The sequence below is a fragment of the Mobula birostris genome, chromosome 21 (assembly GCF_030028105.1).
Source record: "Mobula birostris isolate sMobBir1 chromosome 21, sMobBir1.hap1, whole genome shotgun sequence".
NCBI classification, from domain to species: Eukaryota; Metazoa; Chordata; class Chondrichthyes; order Myliobatiformes; family Myliobatidae; genus Mobula; species Mobula birostris.
In genome coordinates, this window is record NC_092390.1 from 13,217,887 (window position 1) to 13,241,687 (window position 23,801).

General features: G+C 47.3%; 1 protein-coding gene across 2 annotated transcripts in view; it reads left to right on the forward strand.

The window, feature by feature from the left end:
- LOC140185601 (slit homolog 1 protein-like) overlaps positions 1-23,801 on the forward strand; it is a 315,402-nt gene that overhangs the window by 202,112 nt on the left and 89,489 nt on the right. For both annotated transcript variants that reach the window (XM_072238998.1, XM_072238997.1), the window contains exons 20-24: positions 2,660-2,826; positions 4,475-4,607; positions 6,320-6,388; positions 8,756-8,827; positions 11,528-11,599. In XM_072238998.1, coding sequence (XP_072095099.1) covers positions 2,660-2,826; positions 4,475-4,607; positions 6,320-6,388; positions 8,756-8,827; positions 11,528-11,599 — 513 coding nt within the window. The remainder of the gene's footprint in view (positions 1-2,659; positions 2,827-4,474; positions 4,608-6,319; positions 6,389-8,755; positions 8,828-11,527; positions 11,600-23,801) is intronic.

A 23,801-nucleotide genomic window follows, 5' to 3' on the forward strand; every position in this document is an offset into this window, starting at 1 on the left:
CTACAAGATGGGGATCACAGAAGGCAGCCGTATTTGAATACTTGACACCAGAACACATTCTTAGGAAGATGGACCGAATGCTTACTATACACCTGACGAAACTGGCCGGCAACTGCATCGCTAACAGATACAATGCGTTACAAACGTGCACATCTATTTGTCCACAAGTAAAGACATACACATAGCCTTGGGCTACACAGTCACAGGCACATCTCCTGGTGTGCAACACACATACATACACGCAGAAAACACAGACCCACATACACTCATCTAGGCACAAACAAAAACCCACAAGCCATACTCTTTACCCACACCACCCACACACATTCATGCGCACGAACCACAGATACACACTTACCCCAGAATGCTTGGCAATTAACTTGCAAATGGTTCAGTCACTATGCGAGGATTTTATCATCAGTGGCCTGTTGAGTGTGGTGTGTCCTGTGAATGTTTGGTCTTTATATACTTTTGCATCAGCTGATTGGTCGTCATTTCAGAAACTCAGGCAACTCTTGTTTGTGATTTCAGACACTCATTTGTGACGTGGGGAGGAAATCTCGTCGCTGCATGGCAGACTTTGCGCGTTGTGGTCTGAAATATTGCTGGCATCGGTTCATAAATAGGGTCGAGGTCTATATGTTTGTCCACAGACTACAGCAAATATTATGTCAGCCAAAGTATTCACAAGGATACGTAAGTATCAACTGGCTGTAAAGCGGCGTAACCAACTCTCCCCTCGTCTCCACCCACGAAGATTGAGAGGGGCATCAGTGAAAGTCATAGCGCAAGCGAACACGCGGCGAGCAGGAGAATTCCTAGAAGCGTGGTTTCGCGCGAACAATTCTGTAAACAAACGCGTAGACCTCGATCCTATTTAGGAGCCGGCGCGGGCAAAATTCCAGACCACAACGCAGGAAGTTCACTGCACAATTGGCGACAAGGTTTCCTCCCAACATCACAACTCAGTTTCCGAGTTGCCGACCAATCGACAGCTTGATAAGCGTTCGGGGGACACGGGGATGAAACGCCTGCCAAGCATGGAGCACAACTCAGTCCAGCCGTCTGAATTATTTCCTGGCACAGCATAGCACAGTACAGGTGCTTATTCCCACAAAGTTTTAACCTACTCAAAGGTCAAATTTAATGTCAGAGAAATGTATACAATATGCATCCTGACATCCTTTTTCTTCGCAAACATCAACGAAAACAGAGAAGCACCCCCCAAAGAATGAAAGACAGTTAAACGTGAGAACCCCAAAGTCCCCCCCCCCCAAGCTCCCCTCCCTCCCGCACGTTAGCGGCAGCGAGCAACGACCCTCCGCTCCAACACCGGCAAAACAAAAACGCGCGTCGGTGCCATCACTGAGCCCAAGCGTGTGCTAAACAATAGCAAAGACACAGACCAAAGCTACCCCAAAGGCCTCGCATTGCAGCCGACGTTCGACAACCCGCAGGTTCTCTAGGTGCCCCTCATTTTCACAGCGAACGGGAGACATAACAACAACCCGCTGGATTACCATCCTAAATGTACATTTCGTCGCTTTTTTTTCGAGCTCTGTGTCCGAAGATCGCAAAGATCTCCAGTCTTCGGGCCCGCAGCGAAAGGTTTTCCAGCCTCCCCGACGACACGCGAGTCTCCAACATTGACACCGACCCTCGATCCGCCCGTCTCCAGAGCCCTGAGATCTTAGGCTTCTGACCATGATCGAGATTCTCAGGCCAAACCCTCGGCGTGTCGAATAACGGCCAGTCGTGGAGCCCCGAGAACGGGTCCCATTCCCGCAAATAACTGAAGCCTGCGTGTAACTCCAGGTCAGGGTCTTCATAAGAACCCTGAAAGAGACAATAAAGATATTAAAGATGGGAACAGAGCTGTTTCCGAAGATGCAAGCTAAGGAGTGGACAGCATCCCTCCTAAACTCAAACTCTCCCACATAGGCCTCCATTTTACATCAATAATATGATCATCTCTTAAATGCCGCTGTTTCTGCTATATTGCATAACTTTAACACACACTCACAGCTGCAGACACACACCTTTTCATCTGCAAGCAAAAGCACACAAAATGTCAGATAAATAAAGACTAGATTAGATTAGTTTTATTTGTCACATGTACATTGAAACATACAGTGAAGAGCACCATTTGACCAAGACAGAGGATGTGCTGAGGGGTGGCCCAGAAGCGGCCCCACGCTTGTCACATACCCACAACTTACTGACGCTAACCCTTACACCTTCGGATTGTGGGATGAAACTGAGGAAGTCATGGGGAGAACATACGATCTCTTTACAGACAACAGTGGGAACTGACCTCAGTCGCTGGGGCTGTAAAGTGTTACACCACCGTGTTGCACACAAAGTTTCTGCAGTATATATCCAGAAGAGGTTGAGTTTTATCTACAAAACAGTACACTTGTATGTTGGGTTTCAAATCTTCTGGTATAAGCCTGAATGCCTGTGAAGTTGTTGCATTATCTAAGAAGCAGGTACATTACCTGAGTCTACTGTCCAAAAGGACCACAGTATTAAAGTAGACACACATACGTACACAGGAGGTGACACAACTGAACGCACACTGCCTTTGATGGAGACTGAATCGTACCCAGACGTTGTGCACTGAGTGATAACCTGCTCTGTCCCGGTCCACTGATTCCAGAAACCTCCTCGCCAATTCCTTCAACTGTAACTGCCAACTGGCCTGGCTGGGAGAGTGGCTGAGGAAGAGGAAGATCGTGAGTGGAAACCCTCGCTGCCACAAGCCCGACTTCCTGAGGGAGATCCCACTGCAGGATGTAGCTTACCAGGACTTCCGCTGTGATGAAGGTAACTCGGGGACACTAAGACGCGCGCACACGCACACACACACACACATATTCATAAATACACACACACATTCACAAATGCACACACACAGACACATTTCTCCACACACACACACACACATATTCACAAATACACACATTAACACAGCCACATTTCTGCACAAACACACACACTCACACATACAGTCACAAACATAGACACATTTCTACACACACAAACATATTTCTCCAAAGACACACACACACACACAAACAGACACATTTCTCCACAGACACACACACTTACACATACAGTCAGAAACGTAGACACATTTCTACACACACATACACACTCACAAACATATTCTCCACAGACACACACACATTCACAAATACACACACACACACACACACACACACACACACACACACATACACGCAAAACCACAGACCCACACACATATTCTACATTCCAGATGAGCTCCAGATTCCATATCTGCGTTCCCTTGTGTCTTCAGAGACACCTGGCTGCTCTGGTTTTGAATCCATGAACTGTTTCCTGCTCTTTTGTGTTCAGTGACATGAAGGGTGTTACAGTTGTGGAACAGAACCACGAGGCACTATCACATACACCCCATGCAGAGACAGCACGCGACACCACCCTGGGGCTCTGTGACTCACTGGAGATATTCCTGTACCAGCAGACTCTGCAGGGCTTCTCAAACATCTCAACCCCAGAGGCTTCATTCTCATTTAACTGTTCTTGGTGCATTCAATGAAGGTATTCAGAAGCAAAAGAAAAATTCATTCTACACTGTCCCATCACACATTCCCAGGGCAGGGACAGCACGGGTTAGATACAGAGTGAAGCTCCCTCTACACTGTCCCATCACACACTCCCAGGAGAGGGACAGCATGGGTTAGATACAGAGTGAAGCTCCCTCTACACTGTCCCATCACACACTCCCAGGGCAGGGACAGCACGGGTTAGATAGAGTGAATCTCCCTCTACATTGTCCCATCACACACTCCCAGGGCAGGGACAGCACGGGTTAGATACAAAGTGAAGCTCCCTCTACACTGTCCCATCACACACTCCCAGGACAGGGACAGCACGGGTTAGATACAGAGTGAAGCTCCCTCTACACCGTCCCATCACACACTCCCAGGACAGGGTCAGTGGGGTGGAAGAGCGGATGCTACTGACATGATGTTTCTGGTCTGATTGCATCACCACCTGGTATGAAAGATCCAAAGCACAGGTTCAGAAAAAACTTCAAAGGATTGAAAACTCAGCCAGCTCCGACATGTCCAGTAGCCTCTCAGCATTCTGGAAGTCTTCAGCAGGTAGTGCCTCAAGGCGGCGGCATCTATCATTAATGACCCTCGCCATCCAGGACGTGCCCTCTTCTCATTACTAGCATCAGGGAGGACGTACAGGAGCCTGAGATCCACACTCAGTGATTTAGGAACAGCTTCTTCCCCTCCACCATCACATTTCAGAGTGGACCATTAACACTAAATCATTATGTTGTTCCCTTTCTCCATTATTTATTCATTTTTCTGTTTCAATTTGTAGCTCATAGTGACTTGTTTTATATCTTCAGCTGTACAACGAATTTCACAAGATGCGTCAGTGATAATAATCCTGATTCCGGTTTCTGCTGCAGGTCTGGAGGAGAGCGGTTGTGTGCCCCGACCCCAGTGCCCCGTTGAGTGTACCTGCCTGGAGTCCGTCGTCCGCTGCAGCAACAAACATCTGAAATCCCTGCCCGCTGGCATCCCGCGCAACGTGACTGAGCTGTGAGTTGGGGGCATCGGGCAGGGTGGCTGCATTCCTGATGCCTCTAGAACTCAGGATCCCAGTAACCCGTTCCCACAGTAATCAGAGACGCACATTCGCCAGCCCTCCAGCGTCAGGGCGGAGTAACCGCTGAGTGGAGTGAGCGGATGGAAAGGCAGAGAGCTCTGTGCAGGGATTTAGCCAGACCCTCGGCACCTTAGTGGGATCAGTGTGCTAAACCTCGTTTATTGCTACTCCAGGGATTCCCACACTCTTGCAAGGTTATAGAATAACTAACTTCAGGAGTGGCGTAGGGGCTGGACAGGTTTACAGAGTCAGGGTGGGACGTAGGGTCTGTAGTGGGGGGTCAGGGAGGGGTGTAGGGGCCAGGAGGAGTTGTAGAGGTGGGGAGGGTATAGGGATTGGAGGGGTTAAAGAGATATGGAGGGTAGGAAAACTGGAGGGGATTATTGAGATAAGGAAAGGTCTAGGGCCAGAAGGAGTTAAAGAGTTAGATAGATACTTCATTGCTCCCAAAGGAAATTACAGTGTCACAGGAGCATCACAAGTACTCAGATATACAAATATCAGAAGGGAAGTAAGAAAAGAGTAAAAAAATAAGTTACCTCAAACAGTCTAGCAGGAGGGGGTCATCAGTTCCCTGGCTATAGGTTGCCTTATTGGGGAGGGGATTTAAGGCTGGAGGGAGTTACAGAGATAGGGAGTGATGTAGGGGCTGGGTGGGGTCAAAGAGATGGGAAGTGGTGGAGAGCTGGAAGGGATTATTGAGATAAGGAGGTGTTTAGGGGCCAACTGAGGTAACAGTGACGAGGAGGGGTGTAGAACTGGAGGGGTTACAGATATAGAAAATGTGCAGGGGCTGAAAGAGATTACTGCGAAGGAACGGCAAAGGGCCCAAACATTGTTACCGAGCAAGGGAGATATGTAGAGCTAGAGGGTATTTTAGGAAGATAAAGGTGCATTGCTGTTGGAGGGTGACGGGAAGAGTTAGTCCCCAAGGAATACCGGATCAAATGATGATAATGTAGGGTCAGTGATCCCGCGAAGAAGGGTACCTGACACAACTGAGAATCCACATAGCAAAGTTTTGGGTGAATGCAGACTTGCCTCGTTACTATGACGTTGGGCATCTTGGGGTCTCTAAGGGAGTGGGTTGACAGAGGGAAAGTACTCTCCTCTGAGTTCGAATGCTGAAGGACAAACCTTGTTTCCTGGTGCAGTTAACCAGAAATAAATTGAATATACCAGTGGCCAGTGAGAGAAAACGATACAGTAATGGAGCAAGGCTGTTAACATTCAATACCAGCTGCACAGTGTGCACTTGCGACGACTGGTAAACAGGTGAGGTCGCTCTGTAATTAAGTAAAGGACTTGTCATGAAATTCTATCCACACTCCATCATTTGAATCTGGGCTAGAGACTGGAGGTCGGAGACCCAGAGGCCAACTACACTGGGGTGGGTGGGTGTGTGTGTGTGTGTCTGGGAGAGTGTGAAAGTGAGTGACACATGTATTGTTGTCTTGCTGTTCTTGCTTGTGCTGTTCTGCTAAACATTACGGGCAGCAGAATGCATGGCAATACTTGTGGGCTGCCCTCAGCACATCTTTGGGTTGCATCTGTTGTTCATGCAAACGACACATTTCATCGTGTGTTTCCGTGTACGTGTGTTAAATAAAGAATCTGAATCTGAACTTTTCACTTTACCTTCTAGGTATCTGGATGGTAACCAGTTCACTGCAGTCCCCAGTGTACTCTACACCTTTAAGCATCTCCAACTTGTGTAGGTATCTTGGTGGGACGGAGACTTTTGGTATACCTTCCAGGGGCTGGAAAGAATCAAAATGATTCCTACTGACTCATTTTACAGTCAGGGGTCCTGGGAAAATTCTAAACCCTCGGGAGTTCCAGAGGGAACAGAGAGCCCAGGTTTGTGTGGTTTCAGACACAGGGCTGGGAAATGAGGTGAGTTGGGACGGCCTCTCCACTCAGAGAGCAACCCGATGAACACAGAGATTCCTGTTCCTTACTGGGAGAGGGCATGTTGGGTACTCTGAGCGTGGTGCGAGAGGGAGGACACTTCCTCTGAGTCCAAGTGGTGAAGGTTTGTCCCTCGGTGCAGATAACAAACAGGTGTACCTAATAAAGTGGTGTACCTAAGACAGTGTACATGACTGATTATATGTACACAAAGTGACTCTTCTTACTTGCTGCCCATTGCACTGCTCGCTTTTAGGGCAGCAATGAAGGGCCTCCATCTCTGGCGGGGTTCAGGGCTTCCTTCATCGTGTCAGTAGCTTCCTCTTAGTTTTCACCACTGTCAGTCACGCAAGTCCCGGGTGGATTCTCAGATATATCACCACACTCAGATGTAAAATAATTCTTCATTGCTGTTTCCATAACAATTTTGTCTTACCAGTCAGGGTTGTTAGCCCCGAATTGAACCTCAAAACCTGGAGGACCGGTGGATGACTCTTAGTCTGGCCTCTACCCTTTGACCTGTTTGACATAGGCGTCCCTACGAAGCCCTGACTCCAGTCAACATAACTCTCTGGGTCATTGAGGCACACAAGCCTCCAAACCCAAGGTTGTGGTCCTCTTGGAGAAAAGTGACACTAGGTGCAGGAGTATTTGAACATAAGGTGATTACAGGATATGATGAAGTGACAAGGTGATTCTGGGCAAGAGGAACTCCGCAAACATGGGAAATACAGTGGCTGGTGTGCGCATAGCAAACTTTGATAAACTGCAGTTTGATTCTAAGTGGTAAAGATAAGCTCAGAGCACTGGGAGTACTCCCTACACATCCAATAATGGGATCTTTCCATACACCTGCAAGACTACTTGGGACCTTATGCAATGTTTCATCCTAAAGGCTGGCACTCTAACAGTGCAGCACCACGTAAGTCACCAGAGCAGACATAAACCATTCGGCCCATTGAGTCTGCTCTATCATTTAATCATGACTGATTTATTTTCCTTCTCAAACTCATTCTCCTACCTTCCCTCTGTAACTTTTGATGCCCTTAGTAATCCTGAACCTATCAACCTCTGCTTTAAATATACCCAATAACTAGGCCTCCACAGCTGTCTGTGGCAATGAAGTCCACAGATAGACCATGCTCTAGTGAAACAAATACTTCTCATTGCTGTTCTAAAGGGATGTTCTTCTGTTATGAGGTTTTGCCGTCTTGTGCTAGACTCCCTCAATATAGGAGACATCCTGTATGCATCCACTCTATCTGGGCCTTTCACTCCCTCAGTATTGTAACTGAAGTGCCCATGTAGGTTTTTGTGTAGGACTCTGACACAAAGCTAACCTTTATTTCAGAATCAGGTTTATTATCACTGATATATATCATGAAATTAATTGTTTTGTGGTAGCAGTACAGTACAATATATAAAAATGCATACATTTCAATAAGAGATATATACAGGTCGACCTTCACTAATCCGGCACCATTGGGACCTGAGGAGTGCCGGATTAGTGAAAATGCTGAATTACAGAAGGATCACATTAAGCATAATTAGTGCCGGATTATTGAAGGAACCGGATTACAGGTAGTCAGATTAGTGAAGGTCGACCTGTATTTAAAAATTAAATTAAATAACTCGTGCAAAAGACAGGGAAAATAGTGAGGCAATGTTCATGGTTTGGTTCACTGTCTGTTCATAAATTTGATGGTGGAGGGGAAGAAGCTGTTCCTACAATTTTGAGCTTGTGTCTTCAGGCTCCTGTACCTCCTCTCTGATGGTGGTACTAGGACACAGGATGGGAAAAGCTGCAGAAAATTGTAAACTCAGCCAGCTTCACCGTGGGACCAGCCTCCCCAGCATTGAGAGCATCTTCAAAGTGTGATGCTTCAGAAAGGCAGCATCCATCACGAAGGACCCCCATGCCCTCTTTTCACTTCTGTCACCAGGGAGGAGGTACAGGAGCCTGAAGACACATGCTCAATGTTTTATGAACAACCCCTTCCCCTCTGCTGTCAGATTTCTGAATGGATTCATCTTCAAGGGATCTTTAAGGTGGCAGCTGAATCACTGTGGTCTGGGGTGTGTTTGGGAATGAGAGATCCGTCCCTGCCATCTTTCACTCTCTCATAGATTCCCTCAGCAAACACTGATCGTCTTGTTCTTCCATCACCAGAGACATGAGCAACAATCGCATCAGCTCCTTGACCAATATGTCCTTCATCAACATGAGCCAACTGACCACACTGTAAGTAGCCTTTAATCCTTCCCACACCTGACTGTGCCACACCACCCAGAGAACTGTAACAGGCTCAGTGTATTAAACCTCAGCAGATTTATGTCCAGTGGAGGTGGGGGCTTGTTTAGAACTGTAACAGGCTCAGTGTATTAAACCCCAGTAAGTAAAGGTCTGGTGGAGGTGGGGGTCGTTTACAGAACTGGAACAGGCTCAGTGTATTAAACCCCAGCAGATTTATGTCCAGTGGAGTTGGGCGCTTGTTTAGAACTGGAACAGGCTCAGTGTAGTAAACCCCAGCAGATTTATGTCCAGTGGAGGTGGGGGCTTGTTTAGAACTGTAACAGGCTCAGTGTATTAAACTTCAGCAGGTATATGCCCAGTGGAGGTGAGGGTTGTTTACGGAATAGCACATTTTTTGAATACTGAGACTCTAAGCTTTTGATACAAGCCTGAATGATTGTGAAGTACTTGCATTATCTGAGAAGCAGGTGTACTACCAGAGTCTACAGTCCAGGAGAGTCACAGTCTAAAAGGAAACACAGACACATACACAGAGTCATACAGAACATGAGAAGGACCTTCTTCACTTAGATTCTGGCTCCACTCTCACCGCTTCTCTTCACCTGCCCATCATCTCACTCTGCTGCCTTTCCTCTTCGTTCCCTTTCTCCCATGACCCTCTCCTCTCCTGTCAGCTTCCTTCTTCTTCAGCCTTTTTACCTTTTCCACCCATCACTTCCTTTCAACCCTGTTCCCCTTACACACCCACCTTCCCCCTCACCTGGTCTCACCTATCCCCTGCTAATTGTATCCCACCCTCCTTCTTATTCTGACTTCTGCCCCCCGACTTGATGAAGGGTCACGGCCCAAAACGTCAACTGTTTATTCCCCTTCCATAGACGCTGCCTGACCTGCTGAGTTCCTTCAGCACTGTGTGTGTGTGTGTGTGTGTTGCTCAGGGAACTAATTTAAAACCAGAGACTTGACAGGAGAGCCCTCCTTCAGTATTTTTCCCTCCAATACTCTTGCTGCCATCACCCACATTGCCTCCATTTCCTGAACACTCATGCTCACCCATCTTCCCACCGTCTTAACAGTGATAGAGTTCCCCTTGTCCTTACCTACCACCCCCTGAGTCTCCGCATTCAAAACATCATCCTTCGTAACTTCCGCCATCTCCAAAGTGGTCCCACCACTAAACATATCTTTACCTCATTACCTCACTCTGACTCCTGCACCCCCCCACTGCTTTCTGCAGGGATTGCTCCCTCCGCGATTCCCTTGTCCACTCAGCCCTTCCCACTAATCCCCCTCCCAACACTAATCCCTGGGAGCAGCCTTAGTGCCACACCTCCTCCCTCACCTCCATTCAGGGCCCCAAACACCTGGATGGTGAGGCAACAACTCATCTGCAAATCTGCTGGGGTCGCCTAGTGGGTCCGGTGCTCCCAGTGCAGCCTCCTCCACAGTGGTGAGACCCGTCGTAAGTTCACCCAGCACCTCCGCCCCAACTTCCCAGTGGCCATACATTTTAATTCCGATTCCCTTTTCATTTCTGACAAGTCAACCTTTAGGGTTGAGGAGTAGCACCTTACAGTACATTCTTCCAACCGGATGGCACAAATATTGATTTCTCATTCTGGTAAAAAAAAATCTCCCCCCCCCCACCCCTTCCCTCTTCCCCTATTCCCCACTCTAATCTTTTTCCTCTTCTCACCTGCCTATGACTTTTCCCTGGGTCCCCTCCTCCTTCCCTTTCTCCCACGGTCCACCCTCCTCTCCTATCAGATTCCTTCTTCTCCACCCCTTGACCTTCCCCACCCACCTGGCTTCTCCTGTCCCCTTCTACCTAGCCTCTGTGTCCTCCCCCAACCTTTTTATTCTGTCGTCTTCCCTTTCCTTCTCAGTCCCAAAAGATCTCAGCCCGAAACGTCGACTGTTATTCATTTCCATAGATGCTGCCTGACCTGCTGAGCTCCTCCAGGACTTTGTGTGTGTGTTGCTCTGGATTTTGAGCATCTGCAGCCCTGCTTGTATTTATAATTTGCTCCTTTGGTACAGCCTGGGCTGTGGGCACAGGTCTCTGAGATGCGGCAGCAAGCAATCTGCTGGAGGAAGTCGATGGGTCGAGCAACCTCACATCACTGAGCTCCTCCAGCAGGTCGTCGATGCTGATTCCAGCAACCGTGGTCTCTGAGGTGGAGCACAACCCAAGAGTACAACTAGTCCCTCTACAGCCTCAGGTTGAGGGGGGAGGCAGCAGAAGAACAGGAAATTTAGCAATGAGGCAAAAAGCCTACTTTACTGGCAGCAAAGTAACACAGCTAGTCGAGTAGTTCCAGTGATGCGGGTTCAATCCCAACCTCCGGCGCTCTCTGCATGTGGAGTTTGCATGTTCTCCCAGTGACTGCATGTGTTTCTGCCTCCGGGTGCTCTGGTTTCCTCCAATATCCCAAAGCCGTGCAGGTTGGTGGGTTAATTGTAACTTTCCCACAGTGCGTCGGTGAGGAGTAGAATCCGAGTGGGAATTGATGAGAATGTGGGGAGAATAAAATGGGATTAATGTGGGATTAGTGTAAATGGATGGCTGGTGTCCAGCATGAACTCGAAGGGCTGCATGCCTCATTGAGAACTTTCAAAGCCACAATGAATATTTTCCAGTTTCCTAACTCTCATTCATTTTTTCCCCTGAACCTTCTCTTTTCCCAGGATTCTCAGCTACAATTCCTTACGGTGCATTCCTGCCGCTGCATTCCAAGGCCTCCACTCTCTCCGACTCCTGTAAGTCCCAATCAGCACGGGCACAGTTTCACACAGACACTCTCACTCTCACACGCGCACACGCTGACGCTAGCCGCGGTCAGCCCTTGGCTGGGGCGCAGTGCACAGCTCTGGCGGAGGTCCGGGGAGGTTTGGTTGACCAAGTCCATTTATGGCGGGGGTTTCAGTCCAGCCCTCTCCCAGACAGATCAAGGGAGGCAGTGATTAGGTATTGGGTTACTGCAGATTACTGGTCCCTGGTACGTCCTTGCGTCTGGGTTGAGCTGGTTTATCAGAGGAAGGTCTCTAACTCTATCCCCAACTCTCCCTCTCAAACTGTCGGAGGAACTCAGCAGGCCTAGGCAGCATGGTAGTGTGCAACACTGTACAGTACCTATGATCACTGATTGGGGTTCAATTCCCTCTGCTGCCTGTAAAGAGTTTGCACATTCTTCCCATGACCGCGTGTGTTTCCTCCACCGGCTTCGGTTTCCTCCCGCATTCCAAAGATGTACAGGTTCGGGTTAGTAAGTTTTGGGCACGTTGTGTTGACGCGGGATGCAGCCAACATTCACGGGCTGCCCCAGCACACTCTGTGACTGCATTGGCCGTTGATGCAAACGACTCATTTCAGTGTATGTTTTGATGTTTCGATATACATGTGACAAATAAAGCTAATCTCTACATCACTATTACATCTTGGGGTGGTCAAAATTGATTTCTGGCGCCTTCTGTAAGGAGTTTGTACGTTCAACCTGTGACCCTGTGCATTTTCTCCAGGTGCTCTGGTTTCCTCCCACAGTCCAAAGACATCCTGCTCAGTAGGGTAATTGGCCATTGCAGATTGACCTACGATTAGGCTGGGCTTAAATAGTCGTGTTGCTGAGCAGTGCCGCTCATTGGGCCAAAAGCTCAATGTATTTCTAAATTAATTAATTAATTAATTAATTGAAAGTTCAAAGTAAATTTATTGTCAAAGTTCTTGTATGTCACCATACACAATGCTGAGGTTTATTTTCATGCAGGCATACACAGTAAATCCAAGAAACACAATCGGATCAATGACAGATCACACCCAAAAGGATGGACAAACAACTAATGTGCAAATACAAAAGTGAAAAAAATAATAAACAAATAAACAGTAAATATCGGAAACATGCGATGACGTGGCCTTGAAAGCGAGTCATAGTTTAGTGCTGGTGAAGTTATCCCCTAATGTTCAAGCACCCAATTCTTGAGGGGTAATAACTGTTCCTGAGACACCTGTACCTTCTTCCTGATAGCAGCAGTGTGAAGACAGCATGGGCTGGGTGGTGGGGTTCCTTGTTGGTTTCCTGCAACAGCGTTCAATGTAGATGTGCTCAGTGGTGGGAAGGGCTTTACCCGTGATGGACTGGCCATATTCACTACTTTTTATACAATTTTCCATTCAAGGGCATTGGTGTTTCCATACCGAGCTGACAATATACTCTCCACCACACATCTACAGAGTTGGTCAAAGTTTTAAATGTCATGTCAAATCTTCTAAGGAAGTTGATACACTTCCATGCTTTCTTTGTAATTGCACTTGTGTGCTGGGCCCGGGACAGTTTCTCAGAAATGATAACACTGAGGAACTTAAAGTTGTTGACCTACTCCACCTCTGATCCCCTGAAGAGGACTGGCTCGTGGGCCTCCGGTTTCCTCCTCCTGAAGCCAATAATCATCTCCTTGGTCTTGCTGACACTGAATGAGAGGTTGTTGTTGTGACACCACTCAAGCAGATTTCCAATCTCCCTCCTATACGCTGATTCGTCACCACCTTTGACTCAGCCCACAACAGTGGTGTCATCAGCAAACTTAAATACGGCATTGGAGCTGTGCTTAGCCATACAATCATAAGTGTAAAGTGGGTAGAGCAGAGGGCTAAGCACACAGCCTTGTGGTGCACCTGCAGTGATGGAGATTGTGGAGGAGATGTTGTTGCCAATCTGAACTGATTGGAGTCTGCAAGTGAGGAAGTCGAGGATCCAATTGCACAAGGAGGTATTGAGGCCAAAGTCTTCAAGCTTATTGGTTGGTTCTGAGGGGATGATGGTATTGAATGTTGAGCTGTAGTCCGTAAAGAGCATCCTGGTGTATGCATCCTTGCTGTCCAGGTGTTCCAGGGTTGAGTGGAGCCAATGAAATGGCATTTGCTGTGGACCTGCTGCACCAGTATTCAAATTGGAGTGGTCCAAGTTGCTTCTCAGGCAGGAGTTGATATGCTTTATCAACAGCCTCTCGTGGCACATCATCGGGTGGATATAAGTGAGGCATATTACCACGACCTTCTTATGCACTGGCATAATTGAAGCCTGCTTGAAGTAGGTGGGTACCTCAGACTGCCAAAGCAAGAGGCTAAAGATCTCAGCAAACACTCCAGCCATTGATCAGCACAGGTCTTTCATACTCGGCTAGGTATCCTATCTGGGCCGGATGCTTTCTGTGGGTTCACCCTCCTGAAGGGTGCTCTCACGTTGGCCTCAGAGACTGAACTGACAGGGTCATCAGGGGCTGTGGGAGTCTGTGAAGGTTCTTCCATGTTCTGACAGTCAAAGTAGAGCATTGATGGATCATCTGGAATTGAAGGCTTGTTGTTGCCTATGTCGCTTGGTTTCACTTTGTAAGAGGTGATAGCATTCGAGCCCTGCCTAGATCTGTTGAATAACAGATTGCCTCGGTCTTCAAGGAGAGCAGCGAGGCTTGTCTGGGATACGGAGCTTTCAAGAAGAGCGAAGAACAGATACGGCAGGAAACATGGACAGCCTTAGAAGAAAGCCGATAATTAAGAAGAAAGTGTTAGATACAAAGTCAACACAAGTTAAGGTGAATCTTCAACTAGCATACACTGAAGCTAACAAGAATGTGAAGAGACTTCCAAGAAAGGATAAGAGAATCCACGTGGAAGCCCTTGAGTGGAGGCTGAAGCAGCAGCCAACTGAAGTGGTCAGGGAAATGTAAACAAGATTTCAGAATTGTTATGTGGAAAGTTCCAGGCCCGATACAGTGGTCCTGTGAGAGAGAAGGATGGTCTGCTTTTGACAACTGAGAAAGAGCAAGAAGCATGGTGGACAGAGTATTTCAGAGAATTACTGAATAGACCACCACCAGATGAAAACCTGACATACAAGAGACAACAGAGGGCTTCAACGTCAACACAGATCCACCCAAGAAAGAAGAGATTGTTGCTGCCATTAAATCATTAAAGAACAGCAGCACTCCAGGACATGACAGTTTGAACAGCGACTTGTTCAAAGCTGAACCAACATTTGCAGCAGCTATCCTACAACCACCATTTATATAATCTGGGAACAGGGACAAGTACCCAAGGACTGGACAAAGGGAGTTATTGTTAGGATCCCCAAGAAAAGAGCACTAAGTGATTGCAACAACTGGTGTGGCGTCGCACGTTTGTCAGTGCCCAGCAAGATTCTCACCAAAGTCATTATCCAAAGGATTAAAGTGCTGTCAATGTGTGCTTGAGGAAGAGCAAGCTGGCTTCAGGAAGAACAGAATCTCTGTCGACCAGATCTTCACACTGTGTAACATCATAGAACAGTGCGCAGAGTGGCAGAGACAACTGTATCTAAATTTTGTGGAGTTTCAAAAGGCTTTGATAGCATCCACAGGGAAAGCCTCTGGTGAATTCTCAGATCATATGAGATCCCCTCCAAAATTGTTCAGCTTATCCAGCGTTTCTGTGCTAATTTCACCTGCACAGTTGAGGACTGCAATTTGAGCCTTGAAGTCAAGACAGGAGTCAGGCAAGGCTGTGTGATGTTAGCAATTTTGTTTAACCTTGTGATCAACTGAATTATGAGGCAAATAACAAAAGATAAGATGGTGGACTCCATTTTCTACTTTAGAAGACCTTGTCTTTGCAGATGACCTCGCATTACTATCACGTACACGCCAGCCCATGCAGGTGAAAACTCAGAGCCTGTGTACCTTTGGTGGACAGGTTGGACTCAGAGTCAACCAGAGAAAGACTGAGACCACGAACATCAACGTACAGCCTCCTCCTCCCGTCAAGGCATACGGCGTCAACTTACCCAGCACCGGCAGATTCACCTACCTGGACAGCATCGTTTGGCAGGGCGGTGGGACCAAGGACAACATCTCAGCAAAGTTAGAAAGGCCTTCAGATCAATGAGCAACGTATAGGGATCAACCAAGTATAGCGCCCACACCAAGGTGAAGCTGTACCAGAGCTGTGTTCCGTCCACACTCTTGCACAGGTCAGAGAGCGAACCTTGTGAAGCTGTCATCATTCCACACCTTGAGCCTCTGGAAGATCCTCCGTATTTACTGGCCAAGAAGGATCTCCAGCCATGCACTACTCCTTCAGTAACATCAAGAGGACATGGCCACAATCATCATGAGGAAATGTTGGAGATGGGGTGAGAAGAGAGGCCAGCTCAATCATCAAGACAGCACTTCATTGGATCACTGAAGGGGAAGACCAAAATCAACTTGGAAGAAATGAGGACCCTGAACCATACCTGGGTCACAATAGAGAAGATGGCCAAGAACAGACAGAGATGGAGGACCTTCATTGCTGCCCTAAATGCCAGAGGCATAACAGGCAGTAAGTAAGCAAGCAGAGCTATTGAACATCCTGCAGTGATTCAGGTTTGGTCCGGAATTGCCACCGCACATGAGGTGGCTTTCTAGAGATCATACCTGGACTTTCTGTATCTTACTTGGTCGCCAGACCTGAATGCCACTGATCTAGTCCTCAGAAGATTGCGGGTCTCATGGTTCATACAGGACTTCTGGTTGGGGACTATTCTGAATGATTTTGTGGGAACATGGAAACATAGAAAACTTACAGCACAATACAGGCCCTTCGGCCCACAAAGCTGTACCGAACATATCCTTACCTTAGAAATTACCTAGGGTTACCCATAGCCCTCTATTTTTCTGAGCTCCATGTACCTGTCCGGGAGTCTCTTAAAAGACCCTATCATATCCGCCTCCACCACCGTCGCTGGCAGCCCATTCCACGCACTCACCAATCTCTGTATAAAAAACTTACCCCTGACATCTTCTCTGTACCTACTTCCAAGCACCTTCAAACTGTGCCCCTTGTGCTAGCCATTTCAGCTCTGGGAAAAAGCCTCTGATTATCCACATGATCAATGCCTCTCATCATCTTATACATCTCTATCAGGTCACCTCTCATCCTCCGTCTCTCCAAGGAAAAAAGGCCGAGTTTACTCGACCTATTCTCATAAGGTATGCTCCCCAATCCAGGCAACATCCTTGTAAATCTCATACTTTTCAAGAGTAAGAACATACTCATCTAGGACTGTTCTCATAAGATCTGTGACAACCAATGTGATTTCAAACATTTTTTCTGACGAGTCATTGAACATGGCCCATTTTACTGACTTGAAGCAATCCTGTAGCAACCCTCCATTTCCTGCAACTACCTCTTTGTTGTCCTAATCTCTGGAGTCTTGCTCTTTAGCCTCTAGGTTTATGTAAGTAGAAAGACAGCCAAATGATCAGATTTCCCGACACGCGGTCTGGGCGTGGAACTGTAGGCATTTGTTATTGTAGTACAGCCGTGGTTCGGTGTACTGGGACCCCGGTGCTGCATGTTGTACGCTGGTGATAATTAAGCATAACTTCCTTTAAACAAACTTGATTAAAGTTCCCAACTATAATTTGAAATGCATCTGGTTTCTTGATTGGTGATGACAGCCTTCAATATCTTGAGTGCCTGATTAGCATCAGTCTTTGGCAGTATGTAAACTGCAGCTAGGATCAGGGAGGAGAACTCTCTTGGCAAGTAAACCAGTCAGTACTTAATCGTTAGATATTCCAGTTCAGGGGAACAAGTGTATGGCAAAATTGCAATGTCCGAGCACCACAAAGAGTTGATCATGAAACACAGACACCTATCTTTTGCCTTCTCTGAATCAGCAGTTCAATCCATCCTCTGTATCGAGAAGTCTCTGGGTCTTAACAACACATCAGGCATGTTCAGAGTGAGCCATGCCTCTGTGAAATGTAGAACACAGCAATTCCTCATTTCCCTCCAATACAGCAATCTTGCCCACAGGTCCTCAGTCTTGTTCTCCAGTGTCTGTACATTTGCTAACAAGATATTGGGTAGAGGGTGTTTCATTCCTTGGCATCTCAGTGTGGCTTGGAGTCCATCCCTCCCTCTCTTCCGACAATGACAATGTACCTCTGTCCACTTAAAGGTGCTATACCTGCATGCCCAAGAGTTAATTTGCCAAGTCCTTCAGAAGGTCATGAAATCACTAGTTCATTGGGACGGTTCAAAAATACATTGATTAAAGGGAAATTACAGGCTGTAGATTGCCACGATAGTATTGCAGAAGAGATATGTTTAGAAGTTTTGTAAGCAGCCTGCAACATGTCGCCATAGTTCAGTTGTGACATCTTGCCAATAAGTAGAACAATGCACAGGCCCACAATGCTGTGCCAACTCTTCAACCTACTGTAAGATTAAATTAACTTTCCCTCCTATATAGCCCTCCATTGTTTAACATCCATATGCCTACTTGAGAGTTTCTTAACTGGGTTTATTAATGTCACATGTACTAAGATGCAATGAAAAGCTTGTCCTGCATACAGTGCATTGCGGTAGAACAAGGTAAAACATTAACAATGCGGAATAAAGTGCAAAAGCCGCAGAGATAGTGCAGTACAGGTAAATAGTAAAGTGCAAGATCATAATGAGGTAGCTTGTAAGGTCAAGAGTTCATCTTTTTGTACCATTTAATAGTTTTATTACAGTTGTGTAGATGCTTCCCTTAAGTCTAATGGTACATGCTTTCAGTCTTTTGTATCTGCTTCTCAGTGGGAGAGGAGAGAAGAGAGAATATCCAGGGCCTTTGATCATGCTGGCTACTATACTGAGCTAGCAAGACATGTAGACGGAGTTTACAGAGTTTACTGGTTTCTGCGATGCGCTGAGCTGTGTTTCTGCAGTTTCTTGCATTCTTGTCGTTCCAAGCTGTGGCACATCTGGACAGAGTGCTTTCTATGGTGCATCAATAAAAATTGGTGAGGGTCAACAAGGACATGTGTGGCACGTGGCCAAGCGGTTAAGGCCTTGGACTGGTGATCTGAAGGTCATTAGTTTGAGCCTCAGCCGAGGCAGCGTGTGTGTCCTTGAGCAAGGCACTTAACCACACACTGCTCCTGCACATTTATAGCCCAGTGGCGGCGGTTGGTGCAGTATGGACAAGAAGACAAGAAGAAGAAGAAGAAGGGGTTGGACTAGCGATCTGAAGGTCGTGAGTTCGAGCCCCAGCTGAGGCAGCGGGCTGTGTCCTTGAGCAAGGCATTTAACCACACACTGCTCCAGTCCACCCAGCTGAAAATGGGTACTAGCAAAATGCTGGGGGTTAACCTTGCGATAGACTGGCGTCCTATCCGGGGGGTGGGGGGGTGGAGTCTCATACTCTCAGTCACTTCACGCCATGGAAACCGGCATAAGCACTGGCCTGATGAGCCTATAAAGCTCGGGACAGACTTTAACTTTAACAACAAGGACATGGCAGATTTCTTTTGCCTCCTGTGGAAATAGAATGAGTCATGGTATTTCAGTGGGATCCCCCTCCCCCCACGATAGGCTAGGGTATTGAAAGACCAGGATGGAGGGGATGTAGAGTGGATGTTTCCAATGGTGGAGGAGTCACAGTCTCACAATAGAAGTTTGGCCCTTTAAAACAGAGATGAGAAAAAAATTCTTTAGTCAGAGGGTGGTGCATCTGTGGAATTCAATGCCATGGGTGGCTGTCAAGCCCTAGACATTGGGTATATTTAAAGTGGAGGTTGACAAACAAAAGAACAGAAGAAATAGCAGCAGAATTAGGCCATTTGGCCCATCTAATCTGTGCACCACTCCATCACAGCTGATTCATTATCCTTCTCAACGCCATTCTCCTGCCTTCTCCCCATATCCTTGGATGCCGTTACTATACCCAATGACTTGGCCTCCAAGCAGTCTGTAGCAATGAATTCCACAGTTTCACTACCCTCTGGCTAAAGAAATACCTCATCTCTGTTCTAAAGGGACATCCTTGTATTCTGAGTATGTGCCCTCTGGTCCTAGACTCACCATCTATAGGAAACATCCTCTCCACATATACTCTATCTGGACCTTTTAATATTTGATAGGTTTCAATGGGATCCCCCTCATTCTTCTAAACTCCAATAAGCCCAAGTCCAGAGCCTTCAAACACTCCTCATGTGTTAACCTTTTCATTCCTGGAAGCATTCTCGAGAACCTCCACTGAACCCTCTCTGATGCCAGCACATCCATAATTGGCCTAAAACTGCTTATAATACCCCAAATGCATTCTGATTCATAAAGCCTCAGCATTACATCATTCAGTGGGCTGTGCTCATTGGTTCAAGAACCAAATGTTGAAGGAAAGTACAGTTTCTGAACCTGGTGGTGTGGGACTTCAGGTTTTTGCAACTGCTGCCCAAAGGGAGCTGCAAGAAGATGGCATGGCCTGGATTCGTATACAAACTCCTTGGACCCTCTCCAATGTCACCACATCTTTTCTCAGATAAGGGGCACAAAACCGCTCACAATACTCCAAGTGGGGTCTGACCGTTGCCTCCCTAAGTGGGTGCTGTCACATAGTGCTGCTCACCTGGGCCACTCCAGTGGTCCCACCAAGCCTGCCAGCCAACCTCCTCTGGAGTGGATCCAGGGGCAACAAGTGACCACAACAGTGGCCGACTGGCAGGCACTCCTGCCCACCACTGGAGGGGGAGGGGGGATGTACAGGAACTGGAGATTCCATGGGTAGGAAGATTCTATGGCAGATCATTATCCCACCAGCCTCCATCCCCACTCACATCAGGGACATGGAGATAGGTTCTTGATTGGTTAGGGTGTCAAAGATAAAAGGCGAGATAGGAGAATGGGGTTGGGAAGGATAATGAATCAGACATGATGGAATGGTGAAGTCGACTCAATGGGCCAAATGGCTGAAATCTGTTTCTATGCCTCCTGATCTTATGTTGGGCATTATTCCGTGAGGATTTGGGAAAAGAGTGGAGATGTCTTACTGCAATTATATAGGGTCTTAGTGGTAGCACACCTGAAGTGATGCACACCTGTGTACAATCTTCATCCTTCCTTATGCATTACTACTGGAAATATTTATTATTAATAAAGTGTATTTTTGGGGTTTTTTTTGAATAATAATGAAAATATAGTGCATAATGTAGCTCTGTGCAGGAAGACAAGAGAAGTGGAAGAACCACGACGAGGTAGATTGGGGCGATCGAGGATTTATCTTTAGCGCGCAAGAGATCTGATTGAGCGTCCTATAAGAGCAGCAGAGATGCTGCCCTTGAGAAATCCATAGTTTTCTGGATATCCAGGGATTCGAGGGATATGGGGATAGAGCAGGAACATGCCACTGAGTGGTGGGTCATACTCAGGAGGCCGAGGGGCCTACTCCTATCTCATACATCCTGGTGAGAACCTGAATCAGAATCGGGATTATTACTGACATACAAAGTGTTCTCAGTTTGGTCTATTTTTGTGGCAGCGGTACAGGACAAGACGTAAAAATTACTATGAAGTGCAATAGGTATATATAAAAATGTAAGTAGTGCAGAAAGAGAGCAAATGTAGCGAGGCAGTGTTCATAGGTCATTGACTGTTCGGAGATCAGAATCAGGTTTAACATCACCGCTGTATGTCGTGAAATTTGCTCATTTAGCAGCAGCAGAAATCTGATGGCGGAGGGGAAGGAGCTCCTCTTAAGATGTGTCGTGTGTGTCTTCGGGCTCCTGTACTCGTCCCTGAGGGCAGTAGTGAGAATAGGGCAGGTGACAGACCTTAATAGTGGATGCCACCTCCTTGAGGCGCTGCGTTCTGAAGATGTCCTCCACAGTGAGGGTGGGGGCGGGTGCGTGTTGTGTCCATGAGTGGACAACCCTTTTCAGCTTTTTCCAATCCTGAGCACTGCACCGTCCATCCCAGACGGTGATCCACCCAGACAGATCTCAGCAGTGAGATATACTGCTCAGAACAGTAGCTCACATGTTAGTGGGCAGAAGAGGTGGGAAGTGTGGCAGGGGGTGGGGAGGGAGGGGTTGCTGTGGTGAGGAAAAATAAATAAAAGGTCTTCACACAGCCTCACACCAGTAACACCAGCCAAAGCTGCCCTGTGTCTGCCGTGCTGGAGAGAGGAGATGGTGAAGGAGTGGGGATGGGAACTAATTGCCTATCTACAACATAATCTCTGTCTTGTAATGTTTACTGAGTTTGAGTGACCGGTAAGATGAGCAGTGTCCAGCAGTCAGAGATGGAGGCAGTGTAATCCCCCCTCCCTTCAAAACACTGCAAGAGAACATCTCTAAATTGGCTCTTCTGACTGAGAAGGGCTTCTTGTCCATTCTAAACTCTGTCATTTCAAGTCAGATCAAGTCAAGTCACTTTTTACTGTCATTTTGACCATAACTGCTGGTACAGTACACAGTAAAAACGAGACAACGTTTTTCTGGACCACAGTGCTACATGAACAATACAAAAACTACACTGAACTACGTAAAACAACACAAAACTACACTAGACTACAGACCTACCCAGGACTGTATAAAGTGCACAAAACAGTGCAGGCATTACAATAAATAATAAACAAGACAATAGGCACAGTAGAGGGCAGTAGGTTGGTGTCAGTCCAGGCTCTGGGTATTGAGGAGTCTGATGGCTTGGGGGAAGAAACTGTTACATAGTCTGGTCGTGACAGCCCGAGTACTTCGGTGCCTTTTTCCAGATGGCAGGAGGGAGAAGAGTTTGTATGAAGGGTGCATGGGATCCTTCATAATGCTGTTTGCTTTGCGGATGCAGCATGCGGTGTAAATGTCTGTAACGGCAGGAAGAGAGACCTCGATGATCTTCTCAGCTGACCTCACTATCCGCTGCAGGGTCTTGCGATCCGAGATGGTACAATTTCCGAACCAGGCAGTGATGCAGCTGCTCAGGATGCTCTCGATACATCCTCTGTAGAATGTGGTGAGGATGGGGGGGTGGGAGATGGACTTTTCTCAGCCTTTGCAGAAAGTAGAGACGCTGCTGGGCTTTCTTTGCTATGGAGCTGCTGTTGAGGGACCAGGTGAGATTCTCCGCCAGATTAACACCAAAAAATTTGGTACTCTTAACGATCTCTATGGAGGAGTCGTCAATGTTCAGGAGACAGTGGTCGTTCCGTGTCCTCTTGAAGTCAACAACCATCTCTTTTGTTTTGTTCACATTCAGAGACAGGTTGTTGGGTCTGCACCTGTCCGTTAGCCACTGCACCTCCTCCCTGTATGCTGACTCATTGTTTCTTTCCCCCGATTCAGTCCCGCGTACAGAGCCAGGAGGTTCATACCATCTTTTTAGGAGGAGCTGAACTTGGCCAGCAAGGACAGCTCCAATATTCAGCCATAGAGAGAGAGCACTCTCCTAATCTGTTAATTCAGCAACCCATACCTTGAACATCTGGAAGCACAGTGGGCAAGACCACACTGCTTGTCTGCCTCTCTCTGGAGTGCTTCGACCATATTATGCGCATTTATCTGTTCTTCTCCCCTGTATTTTTCCCTTTATCCCTAGCAGAACCAGTCAGTCCATTAATCACTATTTCTTCTGCTTGCTTTGGTACCGTGTTTTCAAAATGTCCGTCTCCTGTGGCTGTCCTTCTGCTACCTGTGTTTGATGTGTGTGTCCTCCCTCTTTCTCATTCTTTCTCTTTATCATTCATTCTTTCTCTCTCCCTCTTCTTTCTATCTTCCTCGCTCTCTTTCTCATCCTCATTCTCTTTCTCCCCTTCTTTGTACCCCTCTTTCTCTCTCTCCCCCTTCCTTCTCCTCTCCCTCCCCTTCTCCCTCCCTCCCACTCCCCCTCCCCTCCTCTCACCCTCTTTCCCTCCCCTCCTTCTCCCCTTCTTTCCCTCCTCTCCTTCTCCCCTCTCCCTCTTCCCCTCCCCTCCCTCACACACAACTTATCTCTTTTCAACCTATAAGTATTCTGTGACTCTTGCCCTCACCCCTCCTCTGCCTCTTGACAAACGCCACCTTGCCTTGTGTCACAAACTGAAGTCTTTGTGAGGCTGCGGCACAGGGACAGACCCCTCAGCTCACACTGTTGCGCTGAACTAATTAATCTAGTAATTAAATACCTAACGAAACTGATCCCTCCTGCCTA